Source organism: Raphanus sativus, chromosome 5 (genome assembly GCF_000801105.2).
Source record: "Raphanus sativus cultivar WK10039 chromosome 5, ASM80110v3, whole genome shotgun sequence".
In the NCBI taxonomy this organism is placed as follows: Eukaryota; Viridiplantae; Streptophyta; class Magnoliopsida; order Brassicales; family Brassicaceae; genus Raphanus; species Raphanus sativus.
In genome coordinates, this window is record NC_079515.1 from 9,305,458 (window position 1) to 9,318,308 (window position 12,851).

The 12,851-nt window shown below is 38.8% G+C and overlaps 2 protein-coding genes and 1 long non-coding RNA gene across 3 annotated transcripts; 2 read left to right on the forward strand and 1 right to left on the reverse strand.

Moving 5' to 3' along the window:
* The first annotated feature begins 280 nt into the window (after nt 1-280).
* On the forward strand, nt 281-1,621 carry LOC108835904 (putative F-box protein At4g10190). The gene has a single exon (XM_018609124.2). It carries the CDS (start codon nt 350-352, stop codon nt 1,520-1,522), a length of 1,173 nt encoding a protein of 390 aa, XP_018464626.1. The 5' UTR covers nt 281-349; the 3' UTR covers nt 1,523-1,621.
* A 3,255-nt stretch (nt 1,622-4,876) lies between these two features.
* LOC108834596 (putative F-box protein At4g10190) lies at nt 4,877-6,335 on the forward strand. The gene has a single exon (XM_057010780.1). The coding sequence runs from the start codon at nt 5,012-5,014 to the stop codon at nt 5,753-5,755; it is 744 nt and encodes a 247-aa protein (XP_056866760.1). The 5' UTR covers nt 4,877-5,011; the 3' UTR covers nt 5,756-6,335.
* Nucleotides 6,336-8,777: 2,442 nt separating this feature from the next.
* On the reverse strand, nt 8,778-9,559 carry LOC130512436 (uncharacterized). Its single transcript, XR_008945960.1, has 2 exons — nt 9,412-9,559; nt 8,778-9,318 (listed from the first exon to the last, which is right to left on the reverse strand). It is a non-coding gene; the product is annotated as an uncharacterized LOC130512436 (long non-coding RNA).
* Between the last annotated feature and the right edge of the window lie 3,292 nt (nt 9,560-12,851).

Consider the following 12,851-nt stretch of genomic DNA (forward strand, 5'->3'; position numbering starts at 1 on the left):
TTAATTATGTTTTAGGAGCTAACACTTTCAAAATAGCGTTGGGTTCTCAATAGACTAGGATTACTTGTCTGACAGGAAATTAAATTCTGCTGCATAAACGAAAAATATCCTTTTTGTATAGTTATCCATACACTCTTGTAATCCAAGTTACTTATCAAAGACCAATTCTGTATTGCATAGGCTACTTATAGCATCGCAGGCCCACGAGCCAACCAAACTTTCAGATGGATTTAGGGCGACAAAGCCCACAATAGAAGCGTTTTAAATCGGTGAATCTCATAGAGACACAGAACTAGGGTTTCATACACACACATCACTAGGTTACAAGGTTTCATCTCCAAGATCATTGATGACGAAAAAAGAAGAGAAGAGGAGAAACACAATAGATCTTCCCGACGATTTGCTCGTGGAGATACTCTCTAGGGTTCCGGATGCTTCTCTGGCACGGTTCCGATCTAGCTCAAAAGGATGGAACTCTCTTATCAAAAAAGAAGGGAGACTTGCGATGAAGTCTCTTGTTGCCATGTTAACTGATGATAGGGTCTATTTTGCGAGGCTTGATCTCCACAGCACTACCGATGTTAACGTTGTAAAGGTAATAAGTCAGTTCAGCCTCAATGGTTATCCTCTTTCTAATTGTTCAGAAGAAGTTTATATACACGATGTCTTTCACTGCGACGGCCTATTGCTATGCACTACTACGGACGAAAAACTAGTTGTTTGGAATCCATGTTCAGGAGAAACCAGTAGGATTATCAAACCGTTAAACTCCAAACGTAGGTCTGATACCTACGCTTTCGGCAAATCCTCATGCAACAACGAGTACAAAATCTTGAGGGTGTATCATAGTGGAGATGGTTGGATGTCACCATGCCTTGTTAAGTACGAAATCTATGACTTTACATCTAATTCGTGGAGGGTTCTTGGTGAGGCTAGAGGGTGGACACTTCCAGGGCCCTGGCGACGTGGCACATCTGTGGATGGAAATACTTACTGGCTTTCTTTTGATTTTAGTCAAGACCGTCAAAGACCGAAAAATACCTTACGATATTTTGATTATTCAACAGAGAGGTTTGGACTTGTGTCTCTTCCGGGTGATCCTCTCTCTTACCATCCTTTTGTTTTATCAGTTACTAGAGAAGAGCAAAAACTTTGTCTGTTAACTTCTTGTGACAAGCTACTCCATATAGCTGTATGGATGGCAACTAAGATTATAGGTACAGGAGACATGTCATGGAGTAAACTCCTAACAGTGAAACGAACCAGTAGCGACCAGTTCTTTAAGCTTTGTAAAGGAATGAGTTTCTTGGCCGACCGGGAGAATAAAGTTATAGTTCATCCCATTAAAGATATGAACTGTAGTAACTTGTTACACATTGTGGGAGAGGATAAGTACAGAAAAGTGAAACTTTGTGCTGTAGGATACGCGCGCTCTGCCAGCTGTGCTCCAACTTTGGTTCAAATCCAACAAGGTTCTTCGGGGGTAGGCACATGGAAAGCACCAATCACCAAGTTTTCATGATATTTGATAAATTAAAATGTAAGTCTTGCTACTCCAAAATGTTTCAGTTACAATTCCATTGCTATTTCTTCTGCGACTGGAACAATATATTTTTGGTTATCTCTTATTAAATAAGCAAGTCTTGTTCTTAAAAAATCAGCAATACCACTGACTTCATTTACATTTTGTGATAGATTTTAAATCTTAAAACTTGGACGATTTTCCTTTTGTTTCATATTAACCTTAGTGTCCCTTGGATATGGTTTAGAGTTGTCTTGCATTGTAAACTAGACATGGGTACTTTTTCGGTTTCTTGTCCTATCGACATACAGATCCACAGTTTTTAGAGATCAGCGTATGTGATCAGTTATCAAGGACATAGGGTTGACAGAATAATAATTAAAGCATCTTGAGTTTGTAAACATTTGAACTCATTAGATGTTTCATAGTCACTACTGATTAGTGAGTGTGCGGCGTTACTTGGTCCAGAAGATGTTATTTTCGAGTAGATTGCAGTTTTCTTGTCCCTTGCATGGATTTTCATAGGTGAAGATGATAGCTGGGTCATTTTGTATATATATAATCTAAACTAAAAGCAAAATTTCTATAGCAAGTCCAAGTTTCAACTCATATCCTTCTTTGCTCATGAATCATGATACCGAATCCATTTCATGTTTAGGTGTTAAATATGATTTCTTTTAGTATGTAATTGTACAGAAAAGCTGTTCTATAAAGAAACACAAAAGTAACAAGGCCAATAACAAGCCACCATGAATAAGTGTTATATGTATATCCCTCAAACGCAGGGCAATTGCATAAAGTGGAGTACTAAACTGATTTGAATACATGAGAGATCCGACCAATCTATGATATATCTCCCTTTTGTAATGCAAAGTGGCAACATTCTTTTTAGGTTCAAATTTATGAGCCCAATTTATCCTACTACAAAATTGATATATCTTGTTAATGAGACAATATTTGTATATTGTTACGTAAAAGTGTTCAGTTTCATCTTACACTTGTCTTATGTTTCTTCTTAATCCGAGAACACTAACTTGAAATATATATAGCAAGTACGAAGCTTGTTTTTATAACACAAACTTGCGTTCAAGTTTGTTTTTTCCTTTCCAGTTCGAGAGGAAGGTTTCGAACTGTGTTTACCGCAGTCAGTTGTTACATCTCTATTACAGAATTGGGCGTGGGAGTTGTCTTCTTCTTCTCAACACAACAATGTGCGCTTCCTTTTATCTCATAGTTGTCTTCTGTACCTAATTAATCACAAGGCATTTTTCTCTTCCTAAAAGGATACAATTCGGAATCTGTTTTAGTGTAAGTGTCAATTTGCATTAATAACATAATATATATAGAAACTATATTTTATTTTAAAATATATTTTTAGATTTATGATAATTTTTCTTTTTGTTAATTTTAACCACTTATCGAATCAAAAAGTTAATTTTATATATTTTGTGACTAATTTATATATTTTTCATTAAGATATAAATAATATTAATTGTTTAACTTTTAATATGAGAGCTCAAATGCAAAATTTTGCAAATAATATTATAGATTATGGGGGTGATTGGTAGAAGCTGTAGGAGCTGTGGACAACCACTTTAATTTCTAAAGCCTTTTTTTAAAGCAATCATGCTTTTATTTTCAAAATTAAATCTAAAGCCAAAACATTATAAAAGGAAATATATTAGTTTTAGACAGCACTTTCTCTAGAGATTTTGGGGTTGATTGGTAGAAGCTGTAGCTTTGTTTTTTCTGCTGTAGAATTACTGCTGTAGATTTTTTGCTGTAGCTGTAGATTTTATTGCTGTAAAATTTTAGCTGTAGTTTTTTTTTTGTTTTAAAAATATGATTGGTATAACTTAGATGTACATTGTATTATACATGTATAAAATTTTATTAATAAATAAATCATAAGATTTATATAATTTCTAATTCTCGTAAATAAATAAAATAATAATTTTAATTTTTTCATAAATAGACTAATTTATAGTTTTAGAAAAAAATAGATTTGATATAAGACACAAAAACATAACCATAAGAATAAAAATAAGATATTTAATTGTCAGATCAAACTTAAAAGCAAAAAAAAACCCAGATGAATGATAAGAAGAACTAGGGTTTTAATGTTTACAAATTAATATTGGAATAAAACTAACGTAAATATACTTTGAAAGCCCAAAAAACTAGGCTGTAGATATATTGCTCTCTAGAGCTGTTGTACAGCCGTAAATTTAAAACAATGCTGTAGAAACAAAAATGTTAACAAAGTCTGAATGCTGTCAAATTAGTGCTGTAAGTATAATAATGCTGTGTGCAGCTTCTACATCATTAACCAATCACCACCTTTATCCAGTGTTCTGAAAATTTTCTACATCGAAATAAACTAAAGCCAAAGCAAAAAATCTAAAGCCTAAATCTTAGAGGAAAAAAATAGAAAGCCTAAGGATGGGCGTTCGGGTACCCATTCGGGTTTCGGTTCAGTCCATTCGGGTTTCGGGTTTTTGGGGTCAAAGATTTCAGCTCCATTTGGGTATTTATAAATGTCGGTTCGGGTTCGGTTCGGATCTTTGCGGGTTCGGTTCGGGTTCGGATAACCCATTCAAATTATTTTTAAAATTTTAAAATTCATTATATACTTTAAATTTTCAAAATCTATAAGAAAGATAATATATTACATATAAATTTTAATAACAAACATGTCAAAATACCTAAATTTAACATATATATTGGTTTTCTTTGAATATTTGGATAGAGAATCAATATATATTTAACTATTTTTGGTGTTTTTAGTATACTTTGGCTATTTTAAACATTTACTTTTTACTATTTTCATATATTTTTCGAGTATTTTAGAAAATTAAATGTATCTTATATATTTTGAATGCTCTTAATATACATTATATCTAAAAATAATTTATATATTTAAGTATATAAATCTATTTCGGATACATTCGGGTACCCGAAATACTTCGGTTCGGATCGGGATCGGGTTCGGTTTCGGTTTTTTAAATACCAAAATTTTAAACCCGTTCGGATATTTAATCAATTTTGATTCGAGTTCGGTGCTATTTTTTCGGATCAGGTTCGATTCGGTTTTTCGGATTCGGATTTTTTGCCCAGCCCTAAGAAAGCCACAGCATCTACCAATCATCCATATAACCTAACCCACTTTTATCTATGGACAAATTGGAATTCTTACATTTTAGCCCACATTATATATGGATTTAACCAGAACCGGTCCATTTAGATTTGGACCACAGCCCTAACACCATATAGCAAAATCTGTTGCTTATCAAAGACCAATATAGCGTAGCTGCGTAGGCTACTTATATAGCACTGCAGGCCCACCAGCTCAAATTTGAGCTAGATCTAGGGCGACAAATCCACAAGGTTTCATGAACACACATCAATAGGTTACAAGGGTTTTATACAGCCAACTTTGAAAGTTCTGCAGCACTGTTTTAAAGCTATCTGAAAACTCTCTGCTTAAAGATGTTGAAGAGGAGACTCTTATTAAAGATGATGAAGAAGAGGAGTAGATCTTTGATGACAAAAAAAGAAAAGAAGAGCCGAAACACATTACATCTTCCGGAGGATTTGCTTGTGGAGATACTCTCTAGGGTTCCGGAGGCTTCACTGGCACGGTTCCGATCTACTTCAAAAGGGTGGAATGCTCTTATAAAAAAAGATGGGAGACTTGCTAAGAACTCTCTCTTTGTCATGTTAATTTATCGTAAGGTCTATTTAGTTAAGCTTAATCTCCACGCCATTCACGACAACAAAGTTGAAAAGGTAATAAGTAAGTTCAGCCTCAGTGACCCTCTTTCAAGATCTTCTTTGAAAGAAGTCGATATACGCCGCGTCTGTCACTGCGATGGTTTATTGCTATGCACCACCATGGACGGCAGACTAGTTGTTTGGAACCCATGTTCAGGGGAAACCAGTAGGATTATCGAACGTTCTTACAGTGGTTTCTATACCTACGCTCTCGGTAAATCCTCATGCAACAACGAGTACAAAATCTTGAGGGTTAAAATTCATGTATATGGTTACTGGCTGCCGAGCCTTGTTGAGTATGGAATCTATGACTTTATATCTAATTCGTGGAGGGTTGTTGGTGAGACTAGAGACTGGTACATTCCATCAGACCGGCAACATGGCACGACTGTGGATGGAAATACTTACTGGCTTACTCGTAATCATTCTCCAACGGGGACGAGGAATACTGCCTCATAATGTTTTGATTATACGACAGAGAGGTTTCGACGTGTATCTCTTCCCGGTGATACTCTTTCTTGTAATGTTATTGCTTTATCAGTGACTAGAGAAGAGAAAAATCTTTGTATATTAACTTCTCGTGATGAGGTACACGATATAGATGTATGGATGGCAACTAAGGTTAAAGGTACCGGAGACATGTCATGGAGTAAACTCCTAACAGTGAAACGAACTTATTCACAGCAGTTTATTGCGTTTCGTAACGGGATGAGTTTCATGGTCGATCGGGAGAATAAAGTTTTAGTGCATCCCACTAAATATAAGAACTCTAGTAACTGCTTACACATTTTGGGAGAGAATTATAAACATATAAAAGTTGACCTTGATGATCATGTAGGATCTACTCCATTCAGGTCTACTCCAACTTTGGTTCAAATTCAACAAGGTTCTTTGGGGCTAGGCACATGGATAAGCTAGCTCCAAGTTTTCATGATATTTGAGAACTTAAAATGTAAGTCTTGCTACTCCATAATGTTTTAATTTCTTATACAATTCCAATTCTGTTTCTTCTGCGACTGGAACAATATTTTTGGTTATCTCTTATTAAATAAGCAAGTCTTGTCCTTAGTAATCAACAATACTATTATGGACACATTAGCTCTTATTTCACATTGATGTTAGTATCATTTTCATATGGTTATAGAGTTTTGTTGCATTGTAAATTAGACATAGATACTTTTTTTTTTTTTTTTTTTTTTTTTAAATAAAAATATTATTTCACAACCCGAAAACGGGAATTCAAGTTTCGATTACAAGCTTAATGAAAACAAAATGATCTAATTCAAACAAAAGACAAGCGAGCTTCGCTCAACCACCACCCCGGCGCATTCCACTAGCTGTCTCCGCAATCCTTAGACTATCAATCACCGTTCTCAACTGATAAAGTTACACACAAGGAAGGTGGCGTTCACCTCGTTTCCTTGGCTACCGGTTACTTCTCGTGCTATTACCAGAGTAGCTGGTTCTTGACGATCTCATCAAGCTCGTTCTCTCCACTGACTTTAAGCTCATTTTCCGAAAGAGAGGCAGAGATAACATACCAGAGCCTCGAGATACAATAGACGTAATGGAGATGGGATGGCCGAAGACACTAACCGAAGAGAGAGCTCCGTAAAACCAGACTTTACACCGCAACTCCACCGCCACAAACTAGAACAGAGAGAAGCCGAAGACTCCTAACTGAAACAAACCACACAAAGCGGGTCCGAGACAACTGCCGCAACTGATCCAGTAGAGCTCTATGACCTGCAAAACAAGTATTAGCAAGGCAGCACCACCAAAGGCAACTAAGAGGCTGTCCATGGCGTCGGGATGAGCTACTATGCCGAAAGGAGACACCGGTGAATGAGAGAGCCCACGAAGACAAACCGCAGACCCTACTAACACCGCCTATCGCCGCCTTCGAGAACCGAAGGACGGTAACTTGAAACTCGTCAAGGTTTGAACCGGTGACCACGGCACAAACAACAATCAAACTCCAAGAGCAAACCCCGAAGAAACTCGACGACAAAGGTTCATCGGGGAACCGAAACACAAGCCGGAAAGTGAAGGAACCGGAAGATGAGCTTTTACCACACCGCCTCCGAGACGACCATAGACGACCGCTCCGACACGGCGATACAGCAAACCACAACGAACCACCATCTAGGACAACAACACACGCCATTACCCTAAACTAAGCTCGCCCTTGAGTTGAGAGAACCTCCAAGGCATCCATGGCAGAGGATGACGATAACAGCTCACCAAGACGCCGAGATGAGACCACCAATCGCTACCCCTGCCTCTCAAATCCGACCAGAAACCAGAGTCACCGAATCGGAACAGAGCGGCTCCCCTCCTTCACGTGCTGAAATCTCTCCAGACGGTAAAAAGGCCGTCTGTACAACCCTAAAAAGCCGACTTCTTCAAAGGCCAAGCCTTACCCTTACAGCGTCATGACTCCACCACCATCTGAAACCGCGTCGTACCTGAACCTCTTCGCGAGCAGAGGCGAGTACGAGCTGTTCTCCTGAAGCAGAACCAACGACAAAACGGAAAGAGAAGCATGGGATTGAAGAAGCAAAGGAAAGACGAGAACAGAGGGAGAAAGGGGGAGGCTCCGGCGCCGGAAAGCGCGCTCACGCGCCGTCCGGACGTCGGACCCGAACTCAAATCGACTTTAGATCTGGAGAGAGTGAGGAGATGAGAGAGCAAGGGGACAAGGGGATTTTCACAGAGAAAGCTTGTTTTTGTTTGAAACTTCTTAATCGAACCTAGACATAGATACTTTACGGTGTCTTGTCCCATCCACATCCAAATACACAGTTTTTACAAATCGGCTTATGTGATCACATCCAAACCCACAGAGGAATATTTACAATAATTTCAACATTTGTCTTTAGTAATAATCACTGTAAAGATATTTCTCAATACGAGAAAGAAAAGAAAAAAAAAAGATTCTTCATTGTCTTTAACAGAGATGAAAGAAAAATTTAGAAGTTTAACAAGGCCTACATCACCTCCTAAGAAGCTATTAACTTGTAACAAACCCAAGTTCTCCATCCCTTAATTGTCCTTCAGAGTATCTCCACGACCAAATCCTCAAGAACTGTGCTCCTTTCCCATCATAACACTTTGAAGATAACTTGGAATTTCAAGAAACTAGAGTTACTTGTGTGACAAGAGATGATCACCACAATCATGTATAGTAAAAACACACACACTCTTGAAACTCAAATTAATTAGTAAATAACTTACCCATACACCATATGATGAATCCGACTACTATGCTCTCTGTAAATCTTCCTGGACCAGGTATAAAATCGTGACATTGGGTGTATGACTACCCCAAGTTGTCAAAAAAAAAAAAAACTACCACAACAACTTGGAATCTTAAGAAACTAGAGTTACTTGTATGACAAGATATATTATTCAGCACCACAACTATGTCGTATGGGTGGACTAAAAGAAACTCTTTGTATAATAAATACACACACACCACTCTTGAAACTGGAATTAGTTAGTAATTAACTTATCCATACACCATATGATGAATCCGACTACTATGCTCTCTGTAAAACTTCCTGAACCAAGTATAAAATCGTGACTTGGCGTGTATGACTACCACAAGTTGTCAAAAAAAAAACTACACAACAACATTCTAAAGACCCCGTTGATTAAACAATATTATAGCCAGCGTGATGGCCATAGGCAGTGGTGTTCCACTGATGTGATTGTGCAGGAGCGGCTTGCAAAGTTTGAGGGCGTGCAGGATTTGCGCCGTAAGCAGGTGTTAATGCTTGTGGCGGGTGGAGATAGGCAGGGTGCCACTGATGTTTTTGTGCAGGGCCATCTTGAGCTTGCCGCGAAGTGTGAAGCTGTGCGTCATTCTTAATTTTTACCCTTTTCATCATATATGAAGTGAGAACCTTATCTGCCCCATGCCTGTTTTGCTCTGAACTGATCCGGGGATCCAAAAAGACTATCGCATGCTGCCAGTTAGCAATCATAAGGTCATCATAATCTCCAAAACGATGCAGGAACTGCAAAATCCATACGCACATTTTGGTATTAAACCCCATATATATAGTTACTTAGAAGCCTTTAAGTATGGAAAAAGAAGATTGGTTCGTCACCCTTATGTAAAGTAACGATAGCTTTTCTCTCTCACGTGAACTTTCAGAGTTGTGGATATCAGCTTTTTGATATATAAAATCTTCAATAAGTGGCTTAAATTGATCAATTCCTTCTGGACAAATAGACTCCAAACATAACAGTTCGTGGATAAGCTGATAGATTCAAGATATCTCTTTACTTGTAAATTTCCCAAACTCTTTATTGAATATGAAGTAAGTGTTTACAGCTTTGTTGTTCAACAATGGATCACTCTCATCACGAGTTCACCATTATCGATAGTCTCATAGCGACTAGAAACAGAGGACTCATATCGTCTCTCTACAACAACATACAAAGCATGACTAACAAACACTAACGACTTCTCTATTTAACTCTCAGCTGAAAGCTGTAACTGACAATACTCCTTCTCAACCCGAAGGTCTCTACTCTTCTCCTTTATTCAAAGCCTCTCTTTCATTCCGAAGGTTACTCGTTTGAAGTGTTTCCCTCGCTAACATCCACTTCCTTCTCACTTCCTCTCTTGTTTCTTCGATAATAAGCCTTTCGGAACCTATCAATACTTCCCCCAACGAAATCCAGCTTGCCCTCAAGCTGGTAATCAGGAAACTGTGTGATGAACTCCTGATAAGGCAGCCACGAATTCTCCAAAGACGATTTCCCTTGCCATTTCACCAACAACTCCAATTCACCTTTCTTATCATAACGTTTCTCCAGCAAATCCTCTGGTGACACTGGCTCATCCACCTCAGTAATGCTTCCTGGAGGTAACGCCTTTGACTGATCCACTGACCCTAAAGCCAACTTCAACTGAGAGATATGGAACACAGAGTGAATCCTCGCCTCTGGAGGTAGCTGCAGCTTATACGCTGTCTTACCCACTCGCTCTAGAACTCGATAAGGTCCATAAAACTTCGCCGCAAGCTTCTGACAAACCCTGTGAGCTACTGTCTTTTGACGATACGGTTGAAGTTTCAAATAGACCATATCCCCAACAGCCAATTCAACCTCTCGTCGAGACTTATCTGCTTGTGTTTTCATTATCTCTTGAGCACGCGTAAGATTTTGCTTCAAAGATACCAACGCTTCATCCCTTTCTTGTAACGCTCTCTCTAATTCGAAGTTATTAGTAGACCCCTGTTCAAAGCGTAGCAATGCAGGAGGATCTCGACCATAAACAACTTTGAAAGGCGTGGTTTGAATCGACTTGTGATATGTTGTGTTGTACCACAGCTCCGCCCAAGCCAGATAAGTATGCCAAGTACGAGGTTGTGATGAAGAAAAACAACGCAGATACGTTTCAAGGCAACGATTCAGCACTTCTGATTGACCATCAGTCTGTGGGTGGAAAGCAGTGCTATACTGTAGCTTAGTACCCGCTAGACGAAAAATCTCTGTCCAAAAAGAGCTCAAGAATATCCTATCACGGTCAGATGTGATGCTCTTTGGAAAACCATGTAAGCATACCACCTCAGAGACAAATTTTTTGGCGACATCCAATGCAGAATACGGATGCTTCAGACTGATGAAATGAGCAAACTTACTCAGACGATCAATTACTACCAAAACGCTGTTATAACCGTTAGAACTTGGTAATCCTTCAATGAAATCCATGTTAATCTCCTCCCAGATCATCGTAGGAATTGGTAGCGGTTGTAACAGGCCGGCTGGAGATAAGGTTGAGTGTTTATGCGTCTGACAAATCTCACAAGCTGCCACATACTTCTGAACCTGTTTATACATTCTCGCCCAATAGAAAGAACCTTGTATACGCTTCAGAGTTTTCAAGACGCCTGAATGACCTCCTATCTTACTGTCATGAGCCTCTTGTAGAATAATGGAAATGAACGTTGAAGTCTTCGGAATGACCAATCTCCTTTTTGACCATAAACGTCCATCACTCACAGTATATTTCTTAGACTGCAACTCCCCATTTTGCAATTTCCGAATTAACTGTTGAATGCCCTCATCATCATGAATCTCTTTGTACAAGTCTTCCCACTGTAATGCGGTTGGCACTGTCAACGTAAGAAGCATTGTAGCCATGGACATCGATCTTGAAAGGCCATCAGCTACCTTGTTCTCAGGACCCGGCTTGTAGAATATCTCAAAGTCAAACCCCAATATCTTCGTTAACCACCTCTGATATTCCAAGTTAACTTCTTTCTGCTCTAATAGAAATTTCAAACTCCTCTGATCCGTATGTACATGAAACTTCCTTCCCAACAAATAATGCTTCCACTTACGAATTGCCATCACAATAGCCATGAGTTCTCGTTCATATGCAGGCTTCAACTGTTCCCTTGCTGTTAACGCATGACTAAAGAAAGCAATAGGCCTTTTGTTTTGCATTAATACAGCACCTAACCCAAACCCTGATGCGTCAGATTCGATTACAAACACCTCTTGAAAGTTCGGTAATGCCAGTACGGGAGCGTTAACCATAGCTTGCTTCAACTTCTCTAACGCTTCTTGTGCTTCGGATGACCACTGAAACTGATCTTTCTTTAATAATGTTGTTAAAGGACAAGCCATACTACCATAGTCTCTCACAAACTTCCTGTAATACCCAGTCAATCCCAGGAATCCTCGTAACTGCTTGATAGTCTTAGGAATTGGCCACGAGGTCATAGCCGCTGTCTTAGCTGAATCAGTAGCCACTCCTTTAGCTGAAATAATGTGTCCCAAATATTCCACAGCTTCCACTCCGAAGGTACATTTCTTTTGATTTGCAAACAAGCTCTGTTCTCTTAACACCTGAAGGACCAAACGGACATGTTCTTCATGACTTTCTTGATCTTTGCTGTAGATCAAAATGTCATAAAAAAATACTAAGACAAATCTCCTCAGGAACGGCTTGAAGACTTGATTCATCAAAGCTTGAAATGTTGCTGGAGCATTAGTAAGACCAAAGGGCATAACCAAGAATTCATAATGTCCTTCAACTGTTCTGAAAGCCGTTTTTTCGATATCAGACTCCACCATTCGTATCTGGTGATACCCTGACCTCAAATCCAACTTAGTAAACACTTGAGCTCCAAACAACTCGTCCAAAAGTTGATCAATAACTGGTATTGGATATTTATCCAATACAGTTGCTCTGTTCAATCCTCTATAATCCACACAGAACCGTAGTGAGCCATCTTTCTTTTTAACCAGTAGGACTGGGCTCGAAAAAGGGCTTGTGCTTGGTCTGATAATCCCACTTTTGAGCATCTCGCTCACCATCTCCTCCATTGCGATCTTGCTAGCATGAGGATATCTATAAGGACGAACAGAGACAGAAGATATTCCTGGTTTAAGAATAATGGCGTGTTCTTTTCCTCTGAATGGAGGTAAAGATGTAGGCACTGCAAACACGTCTTGATATTCTTGGAGTATCTTCGAGAGTTGATTACGAACTTCCGGAAACGGTGATGTTACAGTAGAGCTAGCAAGTAGC

Excerpts from the sequence above, each read along its gene's own strand:
- LOC108834596 (XM_057010780.1), top strand. The coding sequence starts at position 5,012 with ATGTTGAAGAGGAGACTCTTATTAAAGATGATGAAGAAGAGGAGTAGA.
- LOC108835904 (XM_018609124.2), top strand. The coding sequence starts at position 350 with ATGACGAAAAAAGAAGAGAAGAGGAGAAACACAATAGATCTTCCCGAC.